The sequence below is a fragment of the Melopsittacus undulatus genome, chromosome 11 (assembly GCF_012275295.1).
Source record: "Melopsittacus undulatus isolate bMelUnd1 chromosome 11, bMelUnd1.mat.Z, whole genome shotgun sequence".
Taxonomy (NCBI): Eukaryota; Metazoa; Chordata; class Aves; order Psittaciformes; family Psittaculidae; genus Melopsittacus; species Melopsittacus undulatus.
In genome coordinates this window covers 16,249,269-16,276,852 of record NC_047537.1, presented here as the reverse complement: position 1 = coordinate 16,276,852, position 27,584 = coordinate 16,249,269, and the positions used below count along the sequence as shown (strand labels likewise).

At 50.9% G+C, this 27,584-nt stretch overlaps 1 protein-coding gene across 1 annotated transcript; it reads left to right on the top strand.

The window, feature by feature from the left end:
- The first annotated feature begins 329 nt into the window (after positions 1–329).
- LOC101879912 (heparan sulfate glucosamine 3-O-sulfotransferase 3B1) lies at positions 330–27,584 on the top strand. The gene is made up of 2 exons (XM_034067676.1): positions 330–882; positions 23,380–27,584. The coding sequence occupies exons 1-2, from the start codon at positions 452–454 to the stop codon at positions 23,996–23,998; spliced, it is 1,050 nt and encodes a 349-aa protein (XP_033923567.1). The 5' UTR covers positions 330–451; the 3' UTR covers positions 23,999–27,584.

The window sequence follows — 27,584 nt, the reverse complement described above, 5'->3', positions numbered from 1 at the left end:
ATCACCGCACCCTCGGGCCCCCCCTACCCCCGCGGGCCCCCACGGTCCGCGCCGGGACAGGGCAGGCGGAGGGAGCCTCAGCCCCGACGGTCCGAGCCCGGAGAGCCCCCCCGGCGTCCGCTCAGCCAATCAGCACCTCCCCTCCCCTTCTCCGCCCCGCCCCGTCTCGCTTCTCCCTCTTCTGATTGGCTCTTCCTCCCGGCTCATTATACCACGGATCGTGGCTGTGATAGGCTGAGTGCTGTGTCCATCACCCGCCCCGCTGCCCGCCCCTGCCGCCGCCTTTGCCTGCGCTGCCGGGCGGCAGGGGAGCGGCGCTGAGGCGGGCGGGCAGCGCCCTGCACACACGGTCCCGGGGCCGTGCGGAGCTCGGGGTGCCCATGCGGCTCCGGGCAGAGCCGAGCGGAGCCGGGCGCGCTCCAGCCATGCATCCCTGCGCGCCCGCGGGCACATGGGGCAGCGCTTGAACCGCTGCCTCGATGTCCCCGTGGCGCTGCCGCCGCTGAGGCGGAGGCTGCTGCTGCTCTTCATCATGCTCTTCCTCTGGCTCTACATGTTCTACTCCTGCGCCGGCTCCTGCGCCGGGCTGGCGGCCCGCGGCTCCCTTGCGCCGCCCCGCGCCGCCCCGCCGCTGCCCGGGGAGCCGGGCGAGGAGAGCAGCCTGGAGGAGCAGCGAGCAGCGCCCGACGCCGCCGGCCCCATCTCCAGCTTCTTCAACGGCTCCGGCACCAAGCGGCTGCCGCAGGCCATCATCATCGGCGTGAAGAAGGGGGGGACGCGGGCGCTGCTGGAGTTCCTGCGGGTGCACCCCGACGTCCGCGCCGTCGGAGCCGAGCCCCACTTCTTCGACCGCAACTACGAGCGGGGACTCGCCTGGTACAGGTACGGGACGGGCTGGGGCGGGCGGCGGGGACGGGCGCTGTGCGGGTGTCCCCTGCGGGCTCCGGGGCAGGTCGCGCAGCGCCCGAGGCCGAACGCGGATGTTCCGCTAAATGCGGACCACCAAAAATCCGCGCTCGGACCGTGGCTCCCCCGTTAGTCCAAGCGCCGGCGGGGGGGGGTTGTTGCCGCTTGACGCTGGCCAGACCGTATTTAATCTTTAAATAAAGGTTAAATATTAACGCAATATACACGTTTTAACGCTTATTTCGTTGTGCTTTTGCTGGAGCTCGGGCAGCGCCGCCGGCCGAGCCCCATCGGTCGCGGCCGGAGCGGTGCGTGCGGAGCCGGAGCCGGGGAAAACTTCCTCGCTCGCTTCCTACGCTCCTTCCCCGTTAGCGTTCCCCCGCCGCTGTAATCGGTGCGGAGCCGGTCACTCGCTGCGCGGCTCGGACCGAGGTAGCGGGTGCGTGCGGTGCCGCAGCGGGTGCTGCGGGACGGGATGCGGCTCCTCGGCTCCGGGGTAGGAAACCCCAAACGCGCTGGGTTCTGCCCTTGGAAGGGTGAGTGTGGAAGTGTGGGTGAGTGTGGAAGTGCCTCTGGAGGAGCAGGGACTGTGCGTGGCTCGGAGGGTTCTCGGCTCTGGTGGGAGCCGCCTTAACGTGGCTTCTCCTCCCTTTATAATTAAAGTTCCTTCATCAAGAGTAGTTTGGCTGTGCCTTTGTGCCGAGCGCTTGTAGGAGCAGAGATGGGAACTTAGAAGCGAGATGCGATCAGTGAAGTTGTGAATTTCAACCTCTTTATAGTCCTGAAGTTCCCACTCCGCGACTCTGATTAGGCTTGGTGTCGTTATTACCGCTGCCATCCCTCGGCAGTTAGTGCAGCGAATGCAGGATGAGATGTGGCGAGGAGGTTATTCCGAAAGCACTTTGTTTAATGAAAATATAGCATTTGAGTGGAGTGGGGCACCCCATAGCCACCAACACAGAATCTATATGAGCTCAGTTGGTTTAAAAAAAAACATCTTAATGTCCCATTTTGGAAGGAAAACTTGCAAATAACAGAGCCCGAGACCTGTCAGGATTTATTAGCAAAATGGTCTTGTACGTGTTGAACTCTGTTTTTAATTAGGCGCCTAAATTAGACCATAAAATGGTTGATTAATCTTTTACAAGTAAGAGGTGGAAGGGGAGAAGGAGAGAATAATGCTTATGATTACATTAATCTGTTATCCCAGATGCAGCGGGCGAAAGTCAGTGTTTAAAGGATCTGTGTTATTTTTACGTTCGGAGAAGTTGGCATCAAAGTTTCATGGAACTTTGGAAAGTTTCACCTTAATTTTGAAGGAACGTGGCCCCATCCCTGGAAACAAGCTGCTGCTGTATAGAATGGTATCTTTGCAAAACGGGGCTTTTGAACTGAAATACAACGAATCTGAACAGGGTCGCTCCAAAGCAGCGAGCGTGAGGGATGCTGAATGTCTTGAAACCACCCCGAGGATCCGAGTCTGTGTGTGTGTCTGTGGGACTGGGACCCGGCTGGACTGGGAACACTGATTAATGCAGAATATATGGGGGGAGAGGAGGTATTTGCTCAAACCGACAGACAAGTTGTTGGTAATTGTGTGTTATTTCTAACTTCAGTTCGTATTAGATGCAGAAGTTTGTGCCTATAAATCTCAGCGCTACAAATCAGATACAATAAAGCTCCAAACTCCCACTGACTGCAGTGAATCTTGGCTTCTCAGCGCTCTCAAGAGCGTGCTTCTTTCTCCAAGCTCTAATGAGGCTTTTATTTATTATCTTCATGTCAATAAGGAGATGCGTTTGTGTTTTCTAGTTAATGGCCCAATAAAACCAGATTAAAAATGCTGTAAAAGAGCCTCCATGCCAGCCGTGCTGGGGCGAGCTGGGCAAGCCTCGCCTCTGCCTTTGAGATGCTTTCACACAAATGGACTGAACTTTTGGGACAGGGGCAGTTCCTTGTGTCCTCAGCACCCAGTCCTGGAAGTTTAAATCCAATCCCCTGGCATTGGAGATATAAAGATGCAATTTTAGAGCCACGTCTTGTTGAAAGTATATTTTATTTGACCAGATTCTGGCTAAATTGGGTCATTTCTGTTTGGAGTTTTTGATTCGTTGTTGAAGTTATTCCTGCCATGTAAAAGTGTTCAACAGTAATGTATTTTTTCCTCTTTTTGGGAGGCAGAAAGCCTCACAAATTTGCTTATTTAGCTTCTGTTTTGGGGTGTTTGCAATTAATCCCATTTAGACACGAAGCAGTAGTTAACATAAAGCTTTCATCTATAGAAAATAACTTTTAAAGGAGGGAATACAGACTTTTTTCTTGCTCTATTTTCTGTCAAGTGGAATGAAATCTGTTTGCTTTTAATTCCTTGGTGTAGAAGACCAAACAGCATCAACAGCACCAAGCACTGTTCCTAAAAAGCAGAGGGAAACATTACATTAATTTTTCAATAGTGAGATAACTGGAAATCGAATGGAAACAACTTCTGTCCGCACATTCCCCCCCTCCGGTAATGAATACAGCATGTTAACTGCTTCGAGTGGAAATATGCACCATGACAGGGGAGAAACGGGATCCAGCCACTATTGCAAACTCATTTTGAGTAGTGCCTGGGACTTTTGGATAGGGAAGAAGTTTTCCCCTTCCCAGCAGTAGGAGTTCAGCTCCTCCGTAGCCTGTGCGCGAGTGTCCGGCTGCCCGGACAAATGGGAAGTTGTTTCCTTACTCTATGAGTAAAGTGAGGGTTTATTATATGAGTTGGGGGGGGGGGTGTTCCTTCCAAGTCTGGAAAATGGTGATCTTTTTGAATTATTTTCCTTATTTCATGCCAACAGTGATGCATTTTTAAATATTCTAGGGACTTGAAAACCTGTTTTCCTATAATTAATCTAAGGTAAGGGAAAAAAATCCAGTGTCATTGGTGTTATGTGTTTTAGGGTGGGTTTTTTGACTAATTTGCTGTATTTTGAACCATTTTAAGCCTAGTGAGCTGCAGTGCCCCTTCCCTCCTGCCGTGGGCTGAGCATTCCCAGACCCACTCAACATCACTGATTTATATTTCAAGGCTGTAGCTCTCTGCTAGCAAACCCCGTGCCATGGCTACGCCAGCAGAAAACTCGATAGCGGTATTAGTCTGAGCTCCTCCACCTCCCGCAGCACAATGCGGGACCTCTCTGTCCTTTTTCCCCCCTTTTTGCCTTAAATTTACTATTTGAATTCTTAAAACCCTGGGGTTTCATCTTCCCGCTCTGCCAGGCTGCCTTAATTCATTCTCCATGCTGAGGCTGGGTGGGTTGGTTCAGCAGGATCAGGCCCTATGGTCTGGTGGTGTGCAGTAAACAGCTTCAAACATGCGTTTCTCAGCCTCCCCAGTCACTGGGGAGCTTACTATGCAGCCTGCTGCTTCACAGCAATTCCTGAATCATGAGAAACTGCTTTATTTTTTTATTTAGCCCCAAAAACCTCTTTTTTTGCCCCAAGGAGTGTAGGGGCATGAGCAGCACAGTGTTCATGCTCACAGTGGGTCACGCTGTGCGCAGGGGAAGGATAAGGAAATGATGGTTAAAGCTGTGGGGTGAAAGCCTGGCAGAACAGAGGGAAATCTGGAGCAAGGCAGGATTGTGCCCTGGAGTTTGGCCATTCTCTATAGCCTTCAATTCGCAGTGGTAGCGAGGGTTTAATAGCTGCCGCTTAACTGTGCCAACACAGCCAAGTGCTTGCAAAACTCAACGTGTTGTAAGGTTCATTGGCCTCGGGAAGTTTGGGAACGATCTTGATTTTCCCAACTGGACTTTGGGTGCAAACGACTGTATCTGAACAAGGAGCAGTTCCTCACATGTGTTCTCATGAGCTACGCTGGGTTGGAATGAGCATATCCTAAAGGATCATTGTGTTCTCTGGGATGGCTTTGCCAAGCAGCTTTCCCATTAGGATTTGGTTTTCTTATTGATTTTTTAATGTCTTTGTTATATCTATTGACCTCGCATGTGTTGCATTTGGATGGGGACTTCTAATGGTCCCCTCAACACATGTGGTAGGCTCCGTACCCCCTTGTCCATCGCGCCAGCTCCCCATGCTGTTGCCTTTAGCCACTCGGCGCAGTTCAGAAGCAAATGGCCCCAAAAAAGAAGGGCTGGGCTGCTATAATCAGTCAGCAAGGCCCTTGTGTTTGCATGGGCTCATTCCTTTAGATCTGAGGAGGGTTGAGTTGTTCAAACAGATGGCAAAGATTATTCGTGTTGCTGGGGTTTCAGCGCGCTCTGCTCCGTTTCAAGCATGTTGCCCGATATGACGCACGTGACAAGTCCTTCCCAGCACGACGCTGGGAAGGGGGGGAAGGACATTGTCTGCCGTGATCGAGTTTCATGGCCTCACCTGTTGAGCTGCTGAACTATTCCAAGTTGACCATGCATTGGGGGTGACTTATGGGGCTGGTGGATCTGCCCGGCTAATCGCGTTAGCGCAGCGCCGCGCGGCGTGCATGGGGAACGTCGTGTGCGCCTTCTTGGCATGAAAACGATGGGAATGAAAACCCATGGGCTTGACTCTGGCTATGGGATTTAGCGTTTTCTTTCTTTTCAAGTGGCCTATGGCAGATGTCTGTAACACACCCCGAGCTTCGGATACCTCGAGGCACTGCCAGGGAAGGCTTTGTTTCTAAAGGCATCCAGCAAGCCTTTATGTGGTGGCTACAAAAACTACCCAAATCATCATGCTTTTGAGCTGTATTTTCAACCACGCACAATCATGGACTTGTCTTAACATCAGGCTTCACTTGCTAAACTGCTTTGCTTGCTGGATTCAATGCTATTAATCCATCCCAAGGAGGAAGAAGTCTGATTTAGCAACCATTCAGTGTTCACATCTTCTGGTAGTGCGACCATGGGTGATCAATGGGCTCAGGGGATAATGAATGGGCAAGGGCCATGCAGGAGCGTTAACATATGGGCTCAAAGAACAACAAATAGCAGGGCACATTATTTCAGTGGTGTAATTAGGAGGTCAGGGGCTATCGCCTGCTACCTGTTGTCACCATGTGGTATGTGAGGAGGGGCTGGAGGAGCAGCTTCCTCCTCGCTCTGTGAAATGACTAAGTGCTGCGCTGGGTCCTGACTTGCTGCTGCTGACTGTACCGGGGCTTGCCCACGCCGCTGCAATTTCAGGTCTTTCAGCAGCTCGCTGTGTGTTTCCTAATTACCTCGTGAGAAACACCGTGTGCTTTATAAAGGAGCTCAGCCCAGAGGCTGTCACCAGTGGCAGCTGCATGAATGGGCCTTATCTCCACTTTCTTAATGGAAACAAGGGCTCCTGTGATGAAACACATTGATTGTCAGCAGGCTCAGTGGGAAGATGGGGTTAACGCAGGGCAGGGGTTTACTGGTGCTGTAACTTTGCTGGCAGGGAGTTGCTTCTGGACTTGTGCATCAGGAAGGGCATCGCATCAGGGTCGGGTAGGAAGAGGAAGCCAAGTTCAGGAGCGCAGCCTCTCTGGAGCATCTCTGCCTGGGCATGGTGGAACTGCTCAGACATGATGTGCAATAGATCTTAGTTCATTTGTAAAAGTGACAGGAAGGAGATCACCTGTTGCACGTTGGATTCAAGTGTTCCCTATGGTGGTTTTCCTCCTTGTAATAGCTCTGAAGATGGAGAATTAAAGTAGACTTGGTGGTGGTGATTTTATATGTACCTGGAGGGGGTGAGGGCCATTGAGGGGTGAGCAGGGGTGTGTGGGAAGGATCAGAAGTTTGGGTGGTTGGGAGTTGAGGTGATGCTAGTGGGAATGTTGGAGGAACATAGATATAGAAGTGCTGGTGACAAAAGACCTCGCACTGATTTGTAGGAAATGAATAGTTAAATTCTTTGTTTCTTCTGTTAAAACACAGGATTGTGGCAATGTCCTGCCATGGGGTGGGCAGTAGGGAAAGAGAACTTCATTTAGAGAAAAATAATGCCATGTTCTGCTAAATACTTTACATTAACCTGATCAGAAACACTCTGGAACCAGCCTGCTCCAAAATCAGTTCTGTTTTCTCCCTACAAAGAAGAACCTCTCTACTGAGAGATGCTGTGACTTAGCCCTGGCTTACAAGGAGTCATTGCCCTTTATGGCAGCAGAGGATCTGACCCAGAGCTTAATTTGCAGCCCTTCTTGGAGGCAGGGCTGTGCATGGCTCACCCTGCTCTTGACGTGGCTTAGTACAGCATCACCTGAGTAGCTCGACTCTGCTAACCTTTGATGAAAGGGAGCGATCCTCCCTTGTCCTTACCTCCTTGTAAGTCTTGTGCTGCTGAAGTTCCTAAGACCAGAGCTGTTCTCTTCCCAGTGCTCTCAGCTGGTGCTGCTGGGGACCTTACACATGTGCTGACGTGGCTGGTTAGTAATAAATACAAGCAGTTGTAACCTCTCCTTTGAGCTGGCACAGCCTCTGCACTCCGGTGCGCAGCCCTGGCAGCACAGCAGCAGCTCCTCCAGAAGAAAGTGAGACTTGTGCACGGGCTTTCATTTTATATGCTGATGCTTAATATTATAGGGGGATGTATATGTTTTATATGTCCCTTGCTGAAAGTGAATGCAAGGCCAAATCCTGTGCTGCCACAACCACAGCCCAGCAGCACTGAGCGCAGCAGGAGTGAAAACACTGATTCTCTTTAAAACCCATACACTTCTCACATGGGAAGCAGGCTCTGATGAGGGCACAAGTCTTCAGCAATGTGCTGGTGGCCAAAGCTGGACCAGATCCCCAAAGTCCTGCCTGGGGGAGGGCTCCAGGATCAGGCCCTCAGCCTCTGTGTGAGTGACTGATGGCAGGAAATGCCTCCACAGAAGCCAAAATCCATTGCAGTTATTAACCTCAATAAAGCAGCTACGCAGCCTTTATAGTCAAGCCCTCAGCTTGCAGCCTGTCTTGAGTATCGAATGTAAGCTTGTCTTAAGACTTGAAAGTCTATGAATTAGAGGAGAGCAGCATGTGGAGGATAGGAAATCTGTAGGAAACTGTCGATTTGGTGAAAGATTAAACATGGGGAAGGCAGAAAGCGCTGGCATCACACTGGGGTTGAACTGCAGCTGTATTCTTGATGTGGAGTGGGGATGTCGGGCCGGCCGTGATGGGGTTTGGTGCAGAGATCTTCCTGTCACTAGGGGGAGGACGGAGCCCCGGCGCTGCATTAACACCGTGCTTTGCTGTCTCAGTGAGCTATTTCGTATTTGTTTAAGAACTGGCAGGGCCTGCAGTGCTGGCATGCCTCCCGTTTGTGTTCTTTAAACGTGTATGAGCCTTGGAATGAAAGCAGGAGGTGCTGGAGTAAACATCAGCAGGTGTGGCCCAGCACTGCATGTACACAGTCCTCCGATGGTTTACATATGGGGCTGAGAACATGGCTTCTGAATGGGAATTACAGAAGGGACCCCATGGCTTTGCTCTGCCCCGTGTCTGTGTGTTGGGGTGATGCCCGATGCTCCAAACCCCCTCCGCACGCATCTGATGCTGTGTTTAGTCAGTTGTGCCGGATTGGAGCCAGTCCCATGAGTGTCAGGGTTGTTCCCATCTCCCATCAGCAGGATGAGATGGGGGAAGCTCCTGAAGCAGTGGGACAGTGGGCTTGGAGGGGACCGTCTGCCCTGGCTTCACTGTTTCTGCACTGAGCAAAGTGAGGTACCCATGAGCCAAACAGCCTGAGCAGCCTGTTCTCAAGGAAGGGCTTAGCATAGCCCATCTCCTCCATTCTCCCCCTGCACCCTGCACTGAACTCGTTGCAACTTCACACAAAGCTCATCATTTTTCTCCTTCTTAATTTCCCTCTTGAGGCTAATGAGCCTTGGGCTGTCTGCATGGCACTTGGAAAAGCAGAGGGAATAGCTAATAGAGGGATGCTGAGCAGCGAACGAAGCCTTGGGAGAAGATATCAGCCTTGCCAAAGCAGAAGTGGAAGAGCCGGTTAGGGTTTGAACCTAACCTGGGCTTGCTGTGAGCCGAGAGGGGCTGGGAGCTGCTGTCTGCTCCTGGTAATGACAGGCTGGAGCTGCCGCCAGCCCTGCACCAGTGTCTCTGCATACACCGGCGCCTTGGCCGGCTGCACCGGGGCTGCTGGCTCCCCCCAGGGCCGGTGCCAAGGTCACAGTGCTAAATGCAGTGTGACAATTAATTCAGCTATATATAAACAGAAGGCTCATGTGGTCCTAAAGCAGATTAAGAGCCCAGGAGTTTCCTCTTGCTGCTTTCCTCCCCATGGTCTTCTCCTTCCTCAGGTCCTCTGTGGGTGAGCCCTGTGGTTGTCACACACTCAGGCATCCCTGTGAGATTTACCAGTTGGGTTAAGCTGGGGCTGAGCCCAAAACCAGTAGGGACAGAGCTTGGGTGTTTTCCCTGGCTCACCCAGTTCCCCCATCAACCCGAGTGTCCTTGCTGGTGCTGGAGGAAGGGACATGTGCAAAATCTCTGCCCTCCCAGTGGGGATGCTTCACTCTGTATTGGTACCTAATGCTGGGAATAGCTCCTGGGGTTTATCTCCAGCAGCAGGCATTTCAAGACTCCCATTGTTTTAAGGCTGACTGTAGCAAGAGCTGAGCTGTATAATTTGTTCCCCACCATGAGACACACCTTGGGACGTGGTGGCACCATGAACCCATAGCTCCATTGCCTCAATGGGCACAGTCCTTTTTGTCCTGGAACTTAATTTCCTCTTTGATGTTTGGGGTTGGAGGAGGTAGGAATGATGGGAAGAGACTTGGGAGGTTCTTACTGGCCTGATTGGAGATGTTGGGGGGGGTGGGGAATGAAGAATCCCATTCTAGACAAATGTCTCACTGCCTTGGTCTGTTTATAATGGGGTCAAAAGCTCCAGGAGAAGCACATTTGTGGGGGATTTGCAGCATGGAAGTGGAAGAATAAACTGGGCTAGGTTTCCTGGAGAAGCCACAGCATCTTGATGTTTGTAAAGAGGCTTGAAACTAAACCCAAGCAAATGTTTCCTTTGTGACTCCCATGGAGATGAGATTTGTGTTGGATCAAAACCAATGCTCTTTTCATATCTATCTAGAACTGGTAAAAACGCACTCACTCCAAACCCCAAAAGTAAAAACCTAGGGATAATGTTGAGTTTAAACTCCAGGTTCCTTTTAATGTCGCTTCAGAAACACCCCTAAAAATCATGTTTCTTAAGCACGTGCTGTCGAGGCAGAGCAGCTTCCAGACCAGTCTGGGGTTTACAGTCAGGGCACGTGAATGCCATGAGCCCATCAGCAAAGTCTGATCCTTGGCTTTGCACAGGGAAATCCTTGGAAAACTGAACAGAGCCCACATCCTGCTCCAGGAGTGGGGAGTAGGGGAGTGAGCATCAGCATTGCTCTGGAGCCTCTTCTGCTGCTTCCTGGCCATCTGCTTGTGCACATCCAGTTGACCGAGGGCCACCACCAGGGATGGGAGCTGGTGGGAAGAGTGCCCATGCAAGAGGCTGCATTTGGGTAACGTGGGTTGTCATCCTCTATCTCTTTGGCTCTGAGGCAGAGCTGGCTTGTCTCATGCCAGGCTGTACGTGCAGGAGATGGAGGCAGGGAGAAAAGACTTTGTGAGGGCTCACAATGGAGTCCTGAATCAGTTCAGTCTGGGTCGGAGGGGGCCGGGCTGTCCCTTTGGGAACCCAAGAGTGTAGAGATCAAAGGTGCGGGTGAGTCAATTACAATTCACATTTGGTTCATCCATATGTTTGCGTATTTGAAAGGCTTCAATGGCAACGCATTTTATATCTCTTATGCCCATTGATTTGTTAATCTGACACTCGGTTCCATCTGAATAACAATAGCTGTCATTCAGCATCCTCAGTGTTCAGGGAAAAGTCACTTCACTTGGGTTGTGCTCCAAGGCCTTAGCAGACAGGCCCACTTTGTTCTTTATGTACAAGCGCTGGAAGGCCTTTGGGATGATTCAGCCCATTTGCCATCTCTAGAGGGAAATCAGCTCTCAAGGGAAAGAGGATGGGATGCTGCAGGTCAGTGCTGAGTGTTGACACATGTGGGTTTGCTCCATAAGGTCCTTTCTGGTTGCCACCATAGCTGTAGACCTGCCATTGCAGCCTGTGTGAAGAGGTGGACAAGGGTTTCAAAGAAAGACAACCCAAGTAGTCAGAAGTGGAAGGCAAGCATGGAGAACACTCCTAAATACAGCCTGAGTGTGCTGGACTAGTTCAGATCATTGGTATGGCCATGTGAAGTCTCTAATTACATGAATACCTTTTTAATTAGAAGCAGTGCTTTGCATCTGTTGTACTTGCAGTGGAGCATCTCCAGCAGCTGAGCCTGCTCTTTAAAGAGCTCTTGACTCTATTTCCTTGACTGTTTATGACCACGTCATGATCCCATATAATGACTGGGGCAGGAGGGGAAGTCTGCAGGCAGACCTGCCCCTTTATGTTTCCCTAATTGGTGCCTGTCTCCCTGCTTCACTCCTTCCCAAGGCTGGTTTGGTTCCTTCTGCTGTACCTCGAGTCCTGCAGCATCACTGGGATCCATCTTGGGACGTGTTGGCACCATGAACCCATAGCTCCATTGCTTCAATGGGCACAGTCCTTTTAGGTCCTGGAAGTTAATTTTATTTGCAGTCTTTGATGTTGGGGTTGGAAGAGGTAAAAAGGATGGGAAGAGACTCAGAAGGTCCTTATGTCCTGATTGGAGATGGGGGGGGGGGGGGAGAAAAATCCTTTCTAGACAAATATCTTACTACTTTGTTCTGTTTACAATGGAGCTTAATTTCTAGTGCTGCTCCTTCAAGTGTGAATCACAAATCCATTAGCAGATGAGTTGAGGTGACAATCCCATTTGTGTTCAAATGCATTTAGGGATCAGTACCAAGAGGATCACTGGTGTTTTAATTTGCCAGGCGCTTTGTTCCAGCCCAAGGGGAGACACACTGAGTGGGACAGCGTCTAGATTACTGGTGGTTTGGGTTGATGCCAACCTTCCTTTGCTTTGCAGGAGACTCTCAGAGATCAGTTGGGTGACTCTGGAGTAAAGTCTAAACCAGTTTGAAATGCTTGACCCACTGGATGGGATGCTCAACACGAGCAGTGCAGGATGTGCTTGCTTGGTTGGGCACCTTCCCATGTAGCTGATCCTCCTCTGGGGAGTTCGTTCTCCACTGGCATTACTGACACCAGGAAGATGCCTCATCCTCTGGTCAGAAGGGGCATCCCCTTATCTTTAAGACAGTTGAGGAGGAGCTGCATGGATATGGGGCTGCTTTTGGGGTTGCTTTATATGGAGTCAATGAGCTGGGGTCTGGCAGCAGCTTTCCAGCATCCCTTGTGTTAGGAGCATTATCAAAAGGCAGGGAACAAAACGGTGACTTACTTTTTTTCCATAGTGAAACCAGAAAGCTGGTGCTCTCTGAGCTGTGGTTTCCGAGGTCTCTGGTGTTCCGGTGGTGCTGGATGCCCATCGGATCCCTTCAGGTGCAGAAGGTGGGTTCCTGTAGATGTGTATCTGTCTGTTTCCAGCCTGCCCTGGGTCTGCCACCCTGAGAGCTCCCTTCCCACATGCTGCAGAGGGGCTGACAGGCTCTGCCTCAGCCATCACATGGAAGATGCTCCAGGGGCTGTCAGTGCCCAGAGGAAAGTGCTGCTGGGTGAATAAAGCAGTTTCCCTGCTCCCTTCACTGCTTTGCTATGCCCATGATGGAGAAGAGGAGGAGGATCAGAGCTGTCAAGTGGCTAACACTGGTACTAGTCCCTTCTGGGGCTCTTTAGCCAGCACAGTGGCTTAAGCCCACCTTTGGCATGTATTACCCTGAGCGCAGATGAATAACGGGGGATGCTACCCCCATAGGAGATGTGGGAGCTGGGGCATTGCTTAGGGCAGAAAGGGGCTCCAGTGCTTATCAGGAGGCTCTTTCCTCTAATCTCAGTGGTACAGCCCCAGCACAGGAAGGCTGGGCTTGGTGAGGAGAAATGTGTCAAGGTGGCAAGCAAAGTCCTCCCTGTGCAAACGCAGGGCGTTGAACAAAGGGTGGTATTATCAGTGTGACTTGTTACCTGCCTGTGCAGGCACACAGACCAGGGCATTAACGTCTGTGGTGGGGGGGAAACACAAAAGACCTCTCAGCAGGGCTGTGATTTATGGACATGGCAATAGGGGAACGTGGTCCTACCGGTATCTCACTGGGTTGGGTTTTGTTCAGTGGCTGTTGATTACGCAGCGTTTAGCTTGGGGTTGGCTCTTTGGTTTGTGAGTTTGGTTGTTTGGTTTGGGTCTTTCCACCTTAGAGCGGAATTAGAGCCAGTGAAATGCCAGGGGAGAGGAACAGTGGAGGAAGTTCATCTCGTTGTGGTCCTGTCCTGGGTGGAGATTTGCTAGGTGTTTCTAAACATTCAGACTTGGTGTACCAAGACTGGCTGCCTGCATCCAGAGACAGGCTGCTGTAGTGGTCCCTCTGTGCATACTTAACCAGGAAGTGTACTTGTAAGTATGTGCCATGGGCTGCCTGGATTAGGAGGATCTCCTGGTGTCCTAACCGGGGGCAGGAGCCCCAGGGTACTCCGGTGTGACAGGAGCACGAGTGCCCCATGGCAGGTCCAGCCGCACAGTGCATCCCTTCAGCAGAGCCAGGAGGATGCTGTGCTGAAAGCCAACAAGCTGGAAGCAGTCTGCACTGCTGGCTCTGTGCACCTCAGTGCCAGCTTCTGCCTCCCCCAGATCCCCACATCCATGGGGTTTAACCACTGGAGATTGTTCTGTTTGCTGCAAAGAAGCATTTTCCCCAACACCTATGACAACAGCTATGAGGGGGTTTTTACCTGCTTTCAAGCATCTTCCTGTGAGGCTTCCTGTGCTTAAACCTGCTCTGAACTGCTCTGAGCCACATTTTGGTTTTGCCTTGTATTTCTTTCCACATATAAGCTGGAAACTCCAGACCTTGATTCTCTTTGCCTTTTTTGTCTGGATGGAGACATTACTTTAGTGCTTGCAGTCCGAGCTCAGCAGATCCTAGTTCCTGCTTCCCAGGAAGGGCAGGATCAGTGCTACCCAAGTAAAGCTGGGTCTAAGTAGTAACATCTCTGATATGAATGTGTTAAACCTGCAGTCTCTCAAGGAGGCTCTGAGAGCAGAACTTCATCTTGCAATGAATCCCTATGTGGATCTACCAAACCTTTGCGTAGCAGGAGCTTAGCACACAGAACACTAACTCCAGGCTATAAATTCTGGAGGGAGGAGAAATAGCTGGTCCTTCTGGTTGCGATAGAGCAAGAGGCAGTCCAGAGGATTTATTTTTCCCCCGGAGTGAGTTGTGAGCACTGAGATCTCTGCAGATGCCTGGAATTCCTCCTCTTTCCTCCCTTTCAGGCTGTTGTCTGCTTAATTTATAGAGAAAAAATGTTTCTACTGCTTTGCAATAAACTCTTGGACACCGTGGAAGTAATCTTGGCTTGTTGCACACCCGCACTGGTGCAGCTCTGGAGTAGCTGCTGACTTGGCATCCATGCCAGGGCGAACAGAGCAGAGCTACCTGCTTGTGGTGGAGGTGCCAAGGCCTTACCACTGGTGGCCTTCAGGTGCCAGAGGAGAGGGAAGGAGATTACACTGGTGCTCCTTGCAGAGATAAATCACAGTTAAACACTCCAGCAGGGTGTATTAGGAGGCGACACAGCACAGGAGTGAAATACAGTTTGGCAGAGACAGTTGGCCCCGTAATCTGCTGGAAAAAAAGCCTTTATTCCCAGTTTGCCAGTTAGCTCCATCGTGTTTCCTGCTGGGTTTAGGGTTTTTTTCCCCCCTTAAATCATGAGTTTCACAGAACTGCCTCCTCCCTGCTCTGCTTTTAAACAAAACCAGTCTTTTTCCTCCCTTTTTGGAGGGGGGAAGCAGATTAGAGTAATCTCACATGACTTGACCAGTGGGCAGTGCAGTCTGGTGATGCTGGGCTAAAGAACTCACCCATAAACAGCAATTAGCTTTTAATCACAGCACTGCTCTGGCCCCCTGTACCCCCCTACAGCAGCAACGTGTGCTCTTTGTCGGCCGGACAGCACCAGGAGGGGGGACCCACAGCAATGAAAGCGAATGGGGGGGACGGAGAGGAACAAGATGCTCATTTCAGCCCAACCCCCTTAGTGCGCTCAAAAGCCCTTATTTTCGGAGCAAAGCACTATTGAGGTGTGGGGACAATGGGGACCAAATCCTTCTGGGGGAGGGGAGGTGCTGGCAATTGCATCTTTTGTTGCTTTCACTTCTTTACTTGCCTATGGCCTCCCCCATCCCACCCTTCCAAGAAGCCCGCATAGATGCTGGCTAGCTGATAATGCAATCACTTTCTTGGGACCTCGCTAATAGGATTATAATTATTACTGGAGATGAACTGGAGTGAATAGAATATTTACCACTTCATCTTAAATTATTGTTAATCCCTCCAAAGCAGACCTTTGATATGTAAAGTGCTGCTCCTCTCCCCCCAGTGAAGATAATCATTTAGTGGAAGTTCAGAGCTTTTAAGTATGATGGGGGGGACAGAAAGAGGCTTCGGTGTTTATGTAAAGACAAGGGCCTATATAATGAAGTGGTGAAGTTGATGAATATCTTGCCTGGCTCCAGCAGAGGAGGAGGGAGAATTCTTGCTGGGCAGCTGTAACATCTTGGGCTGTTGTTGGGGGAAAAAGGGAGGAAATAAGGGGAAATTTGCCCCTTCCTAATCCAAAGAAAGCCCCACATCTCTGCAGCCTGTGGTTAGTTGGTGCGTGAGTCCACACGGTGATAGTGGCAACATCTTGGGTTTATCCTTTAGGGCTGGAGCAATTTCTGTTTGAAGAATGACCAAGAGGCTGGGAGACCTCAGCCTAGCAAAGAGATGCCTTGGGGGAAAGCAGGATACTCCACAGCATCGGCGCTGGGCTGGAGATGGAGGGAGGGATGGAGTGGTTTGATGGTGCAAGGACTGGGGCTATGGCTTGAGGCTGGGAGCTGGTGCACAATGGACAAAGCAAGGACCTAGGGCTGCCTGTTTACGTGGAGGGTTCAGGAGGAACCTGGACAAGGGGTTGGAATAGAGATCAGTTGGGGGCTATTAGGTGTACAAACTGCAGTGGGGGATAGGGGATGCTGTTTGCCCTGTCCATCCTCTGCCCTAGTACCCCTATGGCCAGGGCCGCAGGGTGCTTGGCCTGGAGGAGGTACCCTGGTTGCTGCAGTGTGTTGTCCCCTCCTCAAGGCACTGCTTTGATTTGCTGGGGCCATTTGGCACACACAGGCTCTGCCTGCGTGGGGTGGGGACGAAAGGACCATCTGCCGGTGCCCCACATCTCCCCACTCCCCCCTGCCTTTGATGGGGTGTTTTATCCACATCAAAGGAACTTAGATCAGACTCCACAGCCGGGCCAGAGCCTGTTCCTGTGGGGTATGTGGTGATGCCACCTGTGGCCACCAGCTCTTTGGCCTCATTGAAGTCCCACAGCGGCTTCAAGATGGGGACCCTTCACATGTCATTGCCTTCCTCTCCCTCCTTTAATCCCAAAGTCCCCCAACAGGTGAAGGACACCTGGTAGATCCAGGGGCAAAGAGCAAGGACATTGATTTCAGGCCCACATATTTTTCCCCTCCTCCTTTACCTACCCCTTCTTCACCCCCAAAGTTCATTAATTCCCATCATCTGGTTTGTGTAACCGTGGTGCCGGGGGTCGGAGGGAGCTGGATAGGGTTACACCCCCTTCAAAAGGGCCGAGCCTGCTTCCCAGCCATTCCCTTTTATTGTTGTAGAATTTGCCAACCCAAACAACGGGCTCCGGCTCGAGACAAAGGCACACGTGTTGCCCTTACCACTGCTCATAAAAAGAGGAGAGGCTGCTGCTCCTGTACAGGTCCTTGGTGCAAACCAGCTTGGTAAGGACTATGTGATGTATCAGATAATAACCCAGCGAGGGCTCCGGGTCCCAGAGAGGAATTTGCTATTGCCTCTTCTCCCTCTGTTTCTCCTTGACAGTCAAAGCCAAGTGGGTGATTGTGAAGCCAGTTGACCTTGATGCTGATGGCAGGCTCCCTGATGTAATTAAAACACTTCATTACTTTAACAGTCTTTCTCCGGGCTTGTCAGGTATTTCTGAGGTTTGATGATGCTGTGATCAGCCTTGGAATGAGGAGGGGTCAGGATGGGTCCAGTGTGGTGGCCTTCAAGCTGAGCTGACGGTGCTGGTGATGCTCTGGGTATTTGCTTCCCAGAGCATTGCAGGGTTCTTGCTCCCTGTCAGGTTGTCAGTGAGGGGCTATGAGTGTGTGGTTTTAATCCAGCCCTTGGTTGCACTGATCATCACTTCCTGAGAGCGACATGCTGGGAAGAGACTGGGTACAACTGGGTATCGCCTCGGCAGAGCGGGTGGGCTGGAAAGCAAAGCTGCCAGCAGTGGGGATGCCACCCTCATCCTTTCTCTTTGAAGAACTACATTTAGCTCACTTAGCCTAAATTTGTTTATTGGGATGGAGCAGGAGAGGAAGAGACAGAGGAACAGGGAGATTTAGGATGACAATTGGCTGAGCAGGGCAGGAATAGCAGTAAAGCCCTCCCCGAAAGTGTGTCTGATTGAAGGCAGTAGATGGATGGTCTGTGCTTAGAAACAAGCCCTTTGGCTTTGGTGATCCTGACTGCAGCAAAGCAGGGCAGGACCATGGTGGGATGGGGACATGAGACCAAACTGCTGGAGGGCATCAACATGGAATGGGATGAGCTTCAACCCTGTCTCATCTTCTGCACTTGTTTTCTCTGAAGCTTTCCCAAGTACAGGAGGCTTGTTTGCTTCTCACCATAATCTTCCAATCTGCTCTATGCAGTTGTAGACAACCTTTTGGGAGATTCTGGGGGCACATTTCCTAGAAACAGTCAGCTTGCCAAAATTTGGTTTTATGACAAGAAATCCACTTTTGTCTTCTTGAAACACCAGTCAGGAATTTGGGTGAAAACTGGCCAGAAATAGGTTGGATGCTCTGCATGTGCACCACTGGGCTGCAAAGCAAATGGTTCTGGATTAGAGGCCTGAATTTGGCATGAATATGGCTGATGTCCAAAACAATTTGACTTGCTTTTTCTTCCCTTTTCCCTGTTTTCCTTGATTCTAGGGAACAGCTGTGGGGAGAAAGCCTAGGAATTCTGCACCAAAGGAGGTTCTTGCTGTATCTGCTGGCAGAGCTGCAGTGGGGACTGCTGTGAGCGCTCATAGCTGCATCCAGATGCTGTGACATTTTATGCTGACTCTAACAACACTTCTCTTGCTGTTACAATGCCCTGTACACAGCTGTCCATCTCCTCTAGGAGAGCTTTTACCATTGCAGAGGGAAACTGAGGCAGCTCAGAGCAAGGGGCTGGTGTGGAGCAGAGGGGATTGATGCTGGAGCACTGCAGCATGGGCCACCTTGATTCTAACACCAGTAGGGCTTCAACTCTTCAAGTGCTGGAGCACAGGGAGCATCTCCAGTAGTGATGCTGGATAGGAATCCATCCAACACAAAACCTTCCCTAGGAAGGAAAGCTCATCATCTGCTTAGCTCTGGGACTCCTGTTCAGCAGCAGGAGCACCTGAGCGTGCTGGTCTCACCGGGCAGCCTGACGGTGACCTCCACATGAGCAGACGGCCGGGGTGCTCATCACCTTAGTCCTGCCCTGGAGCATCAGGCTCCAGCAGACCCTGGAAGGATTTATCCCAGTGGGTGTTTGCTAATAGCAGGAGGTGCGTGGAGGAACCAACAGACATCCCCAGGGATAAAGCCAGCTCTGACTGCTGTGCTCTGCCCTACCTGCAGCGTAGAGCACAGCAACAGGTTGTGGAGGTCCCCTCGACCCCCCCGGCCCCTTGCCTGGTCTTCCTTGAGCAATGGCAGCAGATTAGCTGGAGCCCCTCTGCGCAGACAAAAGCTGCCACAAAGGGCATTAGGAATCAGGATTGGATTACTGTTTGGCCACCTGTCATCCCCACGTTGTAAATGCATCTTGCTCTGGGTCCAGTTTTCACACTGGAGACATTTGCACTTAAAGTAATAGTAAATTCCCCCCTCCCAGTGCCTCCCCAAGCAGCAGCATGATGGAGTTCAGTTTAGCATCCCTTCTCATTCCAGGCTTCAGAGCTGCGTGGGGCTGGAGATTAGGGCTGTTTGAATAGAGAGAGCCTTTATTACATTAGTCTAAGTGGTTAATAGGTAAAGTAGGCCAATCCATCTTTAGACTAAGCCTATCGCTTCGCCTACGAAGGGTGCAGGCTTCTTGGAGGAAATATTCATTAAAGGAAAAGCTTTTGCTCTGTCCCTCTTGACATGTTAATAGCTCGGGGTTAGGGGCTCTGCTCTCTGCCTGTGGAAGATTCATAGCTGTGCTCACACAGCAACTCCCTCCTCTTGCTGGGACCCCTGACAGTGCTGCAGTGCTGAGCCCCACCACTGCTTAGGCTTGGAGGGGAATAAACATTTGCCAGGAGCCTGCATCTCATTCTCTCTTCTTCCACACTCACAAAGCAGGTGCCACATCCCTTCCCAAGCAGGGATGTAAGGAGAGGGTTCAGATGATGGGCAGAGGCAGTACTTCAGTGCTGGGACTCTCTGCTGTGGGACGTTCTCAAGGCCAAAAGCATTCACGGGTTTGAAAGGATCAGACAGTTCGTAGTCACTATGAAATGGGATGATTTGGATGCAGATGCTGGCTCCTGAGGTCTTTGAACTCCAGGTTGCCAGAAGGCAGGAGGATAACAAGGCAGCAGGGACTGCTTGCCAAGCTTTTCATACTATCTGTATTTGGCACTACAGTGTCCGCTACACCCCTCAGTAGTGTCTCCATCCAGCCCTGTCCCGACGGGTGCAGCAGCTTTTGTCCCAGGGCTCACCTGAGCTCCCTGTTTCCCACAGCCTGACTCCCTTTGTTGTCTCCCTTCCCTCTCCCATACGGACTACAGCAGTAGCTGCACCTCTGCTGTTCTCATCTGGCACCAAACAGTGCTGCAGAGCCTGCCCAGGTGCCTAATGTGCCTGTGAAGCCTCCATGGGACACAGAGAGCTCCACAACCATCAGGAGCTGCCCCAAGGCTAAACTGTGCACACACCATGGAGCTGAACCCTGCTCCTGGTGCCTAAGGGGGTTGCATCCTGTGACTGCAGCTCTTCTGACCATTGCAGCTCCTCTTTCCCTTCCCTTTATAATGGCTGTGAGTTAGAACAGCTTTTGCTGTCTCAGAGCCTCAGGAGCGGATGTGTTCAGAGCTGGAATCTGGTCCTACTTCCACAACGTGTATGGTTGGTGTATTGGGTTGGAGCTGTGGTGCCATACATGGGCCAAGTTGCCCTTCTCCAGTTGCGGTTCAAAGGGGAATAAACACTTCTTGGTGACTTTTCCACTGATGTGAGTTCAGACCAGGCAACCTACCAGCTCCTCCTGTCCCTGAGGCTCTGTTGTCTCTGGCTGCCAGTATGACGGATGGGGCCTCTGTGGGAAATGATGGAAACCATGGGAAAGCTCCTCACAACCTACAGGCCCATGCAATAAAACTTTGCTTTCCTGGATGTGATGGTGTCAGAGGTTCAAACCACATCCATGGGCTACAATATGTGACTTTGCTTGCTTCTGTCCAGCTTTTACACAGCTGCTCTTCAAACAAGGGACTGTCTGAGCTGATCCTGAGGATTTTGGTTTTGAGCTTTGCCCACCATTTGTCTGGGTACACCAAAAGGAATGCTGGAGCTAAGGCCTGAAGACTGGGTTTGGTGTGTTTGCCTGGGGGCTGAAGGCTTCATTTCTGTCTCTGCTCATCTCAGCCTGTGCTGACCAACCAGCGGGCAGTAATAGGGTCAATGAGCCTTGTCTTGCTTCTCTTGCTGTGATGGGTCACCAGCAAGATGTCCTGCAAATAGCAAGGATTTGGGTCCTCCCCAAAAATAACAATAATGGGGGGGTCTAGACCTGCACAGAACTGGGTGCTTTCAGCTCTATTGGATGTCCTCAGCTGCAAATGAAGTGTGGGCTCAGAAGCTGACTGGTCTGCCAAGGGACTGACATCAGGCCAGCGGATGCCTTAGAGTTACTCCTTGTTTCTTCCACTTACACAGTGTACTGTGTAACCAGGAGCCTGTATTTCCCAACCAGATCAACTGACCTGGCACCTCCACCTCCTGCAGCTTCCTCCTGTTTCATGGCCGAGCCCTACCCAATGCCTCTCTTGTGCAAGGAGGGAAAAATGAGCCTTGTGTCATTCCCAGGAGACTGATAAATACTGACTGTAGTAGTCCTGGAGGAGAAGCTGATCTCAAGGTGCAGGGCCCTGTACACGAGCAATCTGATGGACCTGACCTGAAGCCAAAGGGCTTCAGTGCAACACGGCCATCCTGAGCAGGTCTTGGGAAGCAGCCTTTCCTCTAGGCAGGTCCCAGGTCATTAAGGACTTTGTGGGTTGAAACCAGCCTTTTAAATCAAGCTGGAAAGCAGTCAGTGGTCAGCGCAGGACGTAGAAATAGGGTTTAATATGGCCATAAAGAGAGACACCACTTAATGAGTAGGCTGTTGAAATCCACATCGGCCCATGGTAGATTTAAGAGTTGCTCTGTGAGCATTATTGACTGGCTCTGTTCTGTGGCAGCATTAAGGTTTGCAGAGCTGGCCAAAAAGGCAAAGGATTAGAGCTTTATTTTGGTTCCTGGGTTTTGGCACACCCTGGTTCCTGACTTCCAGAAGCTCTTGTGTCTGGTAGGGTCAGTATGATTCTTATATCTGCATGTGTAACTCCACTTGTATGGCCTTGAAATCACAGTGTTGCCATCAGCCACGGGCTTGGCTGGAGGTTTCCACAAGCCCCTTCCTCCACCATCCAGCTTGTCCATCGCCATCTCTCCCACTGACCCATGCAGATCTGGTATGGACATCATCTCCCATTGTGGGCTCTATGGAGAAGGGGCTTTATGGGCAGCCCCCAAGCACACCTCACCTGCAGTTTGGAGGTGCAGACATGGGGTGCCCCTTGCTAGTAAACAAGTTGCATAAAATTAATGCCAGGAGCTGATGAAGTAGAATACTGGGTATGATGTGAGCTAAGTAGTAGTTGCATAAAGAGCTAGTGACCAGTTTTCATAGGCATGTGATGATGATTTTTGATTTCACTCAGGCCTCTCATTCCTGGTTTTCCTATTATTTGGCCTGAGAACTTTTAATTGAGGCAACCATTGGCTTTAGCACAAATTACCAGTGGCTTTTTTAATTGCAAGAGCCTATGGTAATCTTTGCTTTAGAAGCATAAGAGCGGTCAGGGAGGAGATGGCCATCAGGGAACAAGCAGCCTCTGTGTGCAGTGTTGTGGGTCTGAAGGAAAGGCTGTTTGAGGCTTGCAGGTCACACACTGCCTGGTTATTTCTCTGTGCTTTGAAAACTTAATCAAGTTTTATAGCTTTAATTTTGTGGCTGGCTCCCCTCTTGCCTTTTTCTTTTTAAGTGTCTCACAACCCAGAGCAAATGAGTCCCATTGGGTTATAAAGGGAAAGAATTGGCAAATGGTCTAAAATATTTAGGCTTGCCTAGTGAATGATAGGAAAAAATTACTTTGCCTGCTTCGTGCCACTTGCATCGTTACTACAAGCTCCCTAGTGTTTTCCCCATGTGGTTGATTGGAAATAGGCAGGGAAGAGGGTGGAATTGCTGAAGGCTTTAGGCTTCAAGGGTGTTTAGTGAGGGTACGTCCTGCCCATGAGCTGAGGTTGTGTTCTCCATGGTTGTATCCTGTATTCTGACATGCTGTATACTGACATGTAGCCAGTGAGGCAGTGGAGGGGAGAGGTTGTCCTTACTGGGTGCTGGATTGGGATGTGCTGAAGATGCCACGATCAGCTCTTGATGCTCCTTCTAAGTGCTTATGAGGGAACCAGTCCACATAGCAATAGGGAATAGTAAAGCAACGGGTAAAGCTGGGTGCAAGAGGACCCCTGTGGCTGGGTGAGGTCCTGCTGTTAACAAGCCAGGGACAAATTGCACCCTCTTGCCTGCACTGGGGGAAGTGTTGTGTTTGGGATGTTAAGGGAAAGCAAGTGGACATGGCCCAGTGATCTCCTGCTTTTCCACTGCACCATTCTTCTCATACCTATGGGGAAAGAAAGCTCTGGGTTGAGGCTGGGGGCTCACTGGTGTTGACCTGAGCCAGGAAAACCATCTGGTGCAGCTTAGGACTCATCCTGACCAGTCTGCTGCTGGTGAGGTACATGTAGCCATGCTCCAGGTGCAGAGTGTAGCCTGGCTAATCCACTCATGGATAACTGGGAGATTACTCAGCTGGATTTCTAATGCAGTGGCCTTTAATAATAATCCCCCCCTTAATCCCTGAATCAATGAAAAATGGATTTATCTGTATGAGCTAAATGGCCTGTGAAGGCATTTTAGCAAGAAGAAATCTTGTGTATCTATGTGTGAACAGATAGATATAGATGTATGCACATTTCTGTTGCTGTTAGGTGCTGTTCTGACCCATATCTGTGTGTTTTGCCGGCAGGGACCTCATGCCCAGGACCCTGGAAGGGCAGATCACCATGGAGAAGACCCCCAGCTACTTCGTCACCAAGGAGGCCCCGGCACGCATCTCCTCCATGTCCAAGGGCACGAAGCTCATCGTGGTGGTGCGGGACCCCGTGACCAGAGCCATCTCGGACTACACGCAGACGCTCTCCAAGAAGCCCGACATCCCCACCTTTGAGAGCCTGACCTTCAAAAACAGGACTACAGGCCTGATCGACACCTCGTGGAGCGCCATCCAGATTGGCATCTACGCCAAGCACCTGGAGAACTGGCTCCTCTACTTCCCCATCGGGCAGATCCTCTTTGTGAGCGGGGAGAGGCTCATCAGCGACCCCGCGGGGGAGCTGGGCAGGGTCCAGGACTTTCTGGGCCTCAAGAGGATCATCACCGACAAACACTTCTACTTCAACAAAACCAAGGGCTTCCCGTGCCTGAAGAAGGCAGAAGGCAGCAGCAAACCCCACTGCCTGGGCAAGACGAAAGGCAGGACCCACCCCGACATAGACCAGGAGGTGGTGCAGAGATTGCGGGACTTCTACCGGCCCTTCAACATGAAGTTCTACCAGATGACGGGGCAGGACTTCGGCTGGGACTGAGCCTGGCGTGGGAAAAATCCCCTGTAATGACTTGCCCAGCACGGTTTGCGTATATAAAGAGATATATATGTATGTAAAATGTACAGAAATCTATTTTATAATAATTTATTTTTAATTCCTAAGCAATTAATTCACTAAGCTGCCTAACCGCACTGGCTAGAACGGTAGCCCGTAACCTGTTTAACATTCCACGGTGTTTAATTCTAATTTGTCTCTCCTGATTTTCTCTTCCCCCCACCCCCTCTTCCGTTTTCTCCTCTTTCTCGGTTTGTAACAGACGGTGCTTCCATTTTTTCCTAAAGAAAGTTTGTATTTAAGAACATCCACAAAAGTGAGGGTGGGACAAGGGAGGGACAGGGAGGGAAAGCACAAGGTTATTTTTGTTACGGGTACCTGGCCTTTATAAACTCTTGCTTTCCCTATTCCAGTGTCCCAGTCTCTGCTCCGGTGTTGTGCTCCCTCGGCTCACAGCTTCCCAGTTAGTCCCACAGCCCCAGGGGGGGTTTGTCTGGGGCTGGGCATCAACCTGCAACCCACATACCTCTGCTGAGCACCAGCAGCGTGTTTTACCCGTGGCTGTGCAGCACAGGGGATCCCAAGCCATACAGCTCCTGCGCTGCAGGCTAGGGCTCTGCTGGGAGGGTAAAGAGCCCTGGAGAAGGCACAGAGCCTGTTGCATGGGCAGAGCTGTCTCCTCTGTACACTTTCCCTCCTTGCCTTTAGTCGGGGAGGCTCTTTCCCATGATCCCTCTATGCATTTTAAATCGTTACTGCATGCCAAGTGGAAGAATACATGTATGTGTATGGGACACGCTCGGTGCTGCTCTCTGACCTGAAGATGTGTCCCTCTGGGCATGCCCATGCCCATGGGGTGCTGCTGGGAGATGGCTTCCACCCACCAAAGACACCATCAGCACCATGGAGCCATGGGAACCCCCCAGGTCTCTTCTTGGCACCATCCCCAGCACAGAGGGTGTCCCAGGACACGGTGCAGGCAGCACTGCCTCCAGCCCTGCAGCCTCCGGAGCAGCTTCTGCTGGTTGGGAATGGGGAACATCAGTCCCTCTTGATTCACATTATTCTTCGGTTCAGCACCCTATCCATGGTCTCTCCCAAGGAGCACTTTGCCTAGAGCCAGGAAGAAGTGCTGCATGCCAACAAGGATGGATCTAGAAAAGCAGGGGGGATCTGGGCTGTGCTTGTGTTGCTGGCACCTGATGCCCTGGGTGAGGGCAGAGGTGGCAGGACAGGATGCTCCGAGCACGTGTTCATCAACCCGGGTACAACAACCTGGAAATCCTTCCCCTCAGATGGACCCAAATGCTTTGGGACTTTAGGACAGGTTGGTGGGTCTGTCCTGAGATCATTAGCCATGTTTTGTGTGCTCAGGTTTCAATAAGCACTATGTGCATCCACTGCCTTATCCTTGCTGTCACAGGTTCTGCTAGCTGGACTGGAGCGTTTTCAGAGCAAGGTGGCAGCAGAAGTGATTTCCTCCCTGAATTCTGAGCAGAAGCAGGGGGTTCTGTTGACTTTGGGCAACAAAACCCTGCACACTTCACCTGTAGCACTGCATTGATGTACTGCACCGAGCATGGGGCTCACCGGGTGGGAGTGCTTGCATGAAGCAGGCAGTGTGAGTAAAGCTCAAAGCAGCGAATGCACCAACAGGCACAGCATCTGTGAGCTGAGCTGATGCCCTGGTTTCATGCACGTTGCCTGTAAAAGTGTGTGCCCTGCAGCATTCCTCAGTCCCCCATAGCCAACCACCTTTGAGCACTGCATCACTGAGCCATGCCCAGCTGTGGTGGGGTGCATCCAGTGTCATCTTCCAGATGTTTTCTTTACTTTCACAGCCTCCTTTCTCTTGCCTTCCCTTACAGCTCCCTGCTATGGCTGCTGGATGATGAAAACACTCTTTGGATCTTGGGCTGCTCTCTCTGGGCCTTGATCTGTCTGGTCCTGCTTGAGCAGATACAAAGAGCAGACCCACCTCTGGGTTCACTCTGGGGATCTGCAGGCAAAATACTGCCTTTCAGTGCTTTGTTTAAACCTAAGGGCTCTTGGCTTGGCTCAGTGGTATCACATCTCCAAAGGGATTTAGGGAGTCTGACCCCTGTCGTTGCCGGTGAGGTGTGTGGATTAATACATGGGGTGCAATGCACTGGGGTGTCCTCAAGGGCAGGGAGATGCCAAGCGTAACATCAGGATTGAGCTGCCAAGCAAACCCCATGTGAGCAGGATGCAGATTGCTCCTTGGGGTTTGCCTCCAAGCACTTCCTCCTGCAAACAAGCAAAGTTGGGCAAATACTCTCCTGTTTGCCCTCAGCCATTTCCAGTGAAGAAGCGATGCCTTGGACCTGCTTTCAAGAGGCCGTGGGTATGAGTGTGGGACCCACTGGGCTGCAGGTTGACAGCCCACACACACAACCCCATCCTGCATAACGTAACTGCAAACCTCAACTGGTGGCTGGATCTATCTATGCATGTTTGGGGGCTTGGGTTTTATCTCCATCCAGGTCCCCAGCTCTGTTCCCTGCTTCCAGGCACAGGAGCATGTCTGCTTTATCACCACCCCTGCTGCTGTCGGGTGATGGAGGGGAAGGGGCTGCACAGGGAGAAGAAGACACTTCCTGGTGGAAAACAGTGATTTTTGCTTCTCATAACCTCAGTCTTCCTACGAGCTGGCTTCTGCAATGTGTGGAAAGAAGCTCATCCTCTCCCCTTTGCCTTTGGGTAAGCTCCCAGCACAGCTCCACCACTTCCCCAAACGGTTTCACTGGCTGCATGGTGAAAGCCTCCAGGATCTCCTGTGTTGGAATGGCTGCCTTCCCATAGGGCTCCCAATGGAGCGCATGTGCGTGCCTGCCTCTGGATGCTGGAGCATCTCACATCCCTTCCGTCTTCCTTCTTGCTTTCTTGGAAACAACTTTAATATCCCAATGCCTTCCTCAGCTGTACAGCAGCGTGTGGGCTTCATTTGTGTAATCAAGCCCTGCTGCAGAACGCTCTCATGAAGCAATCTTGTTGGAGAGTAGGAACACAGCAAGTGCATAATAACTTCTAACCTTAAGCAAGTTGTTAGCCCTTGCTCAATATCCTTCGTAATGAAGTCTGCACTAGACTTGTAATGTAAAAGCCTTACCTAACAAGACAATGAAGGTGAATTCCCCGTGGTGTACATCTGGTTGCTAATACTGGAATCAGTGCTAGTGTAAAAAATACCTTTTCACTTTAAGTTAAGCTTGGAGGTGTGATTAGAAGTTCTTTTTGTTTGTTTTTTCCACATTGTAACATTAATTTATGGCTGAGTTTCATTCAGTCCTGTATTCAGACGTGCAGTACAGGTATTAGTGATGTGTTGTCTGTAACATGGAACTAGAGAGTAGCCGATTTGTAAGAAAAAGGACAAAAAGGAAAGAAAAACAAAAAAAAAATCAGAAAAAAAGCTGGAAAAATGTAAATTGAGTATTTTGTGGTATGTACAACACAAATTAATTTTACACAGAGAAAGATGTTTCTAGGGAAATGAAATTCTGATAATTCATACTATTTGTATGAACAAATAAAACCTCTATTTTACGAA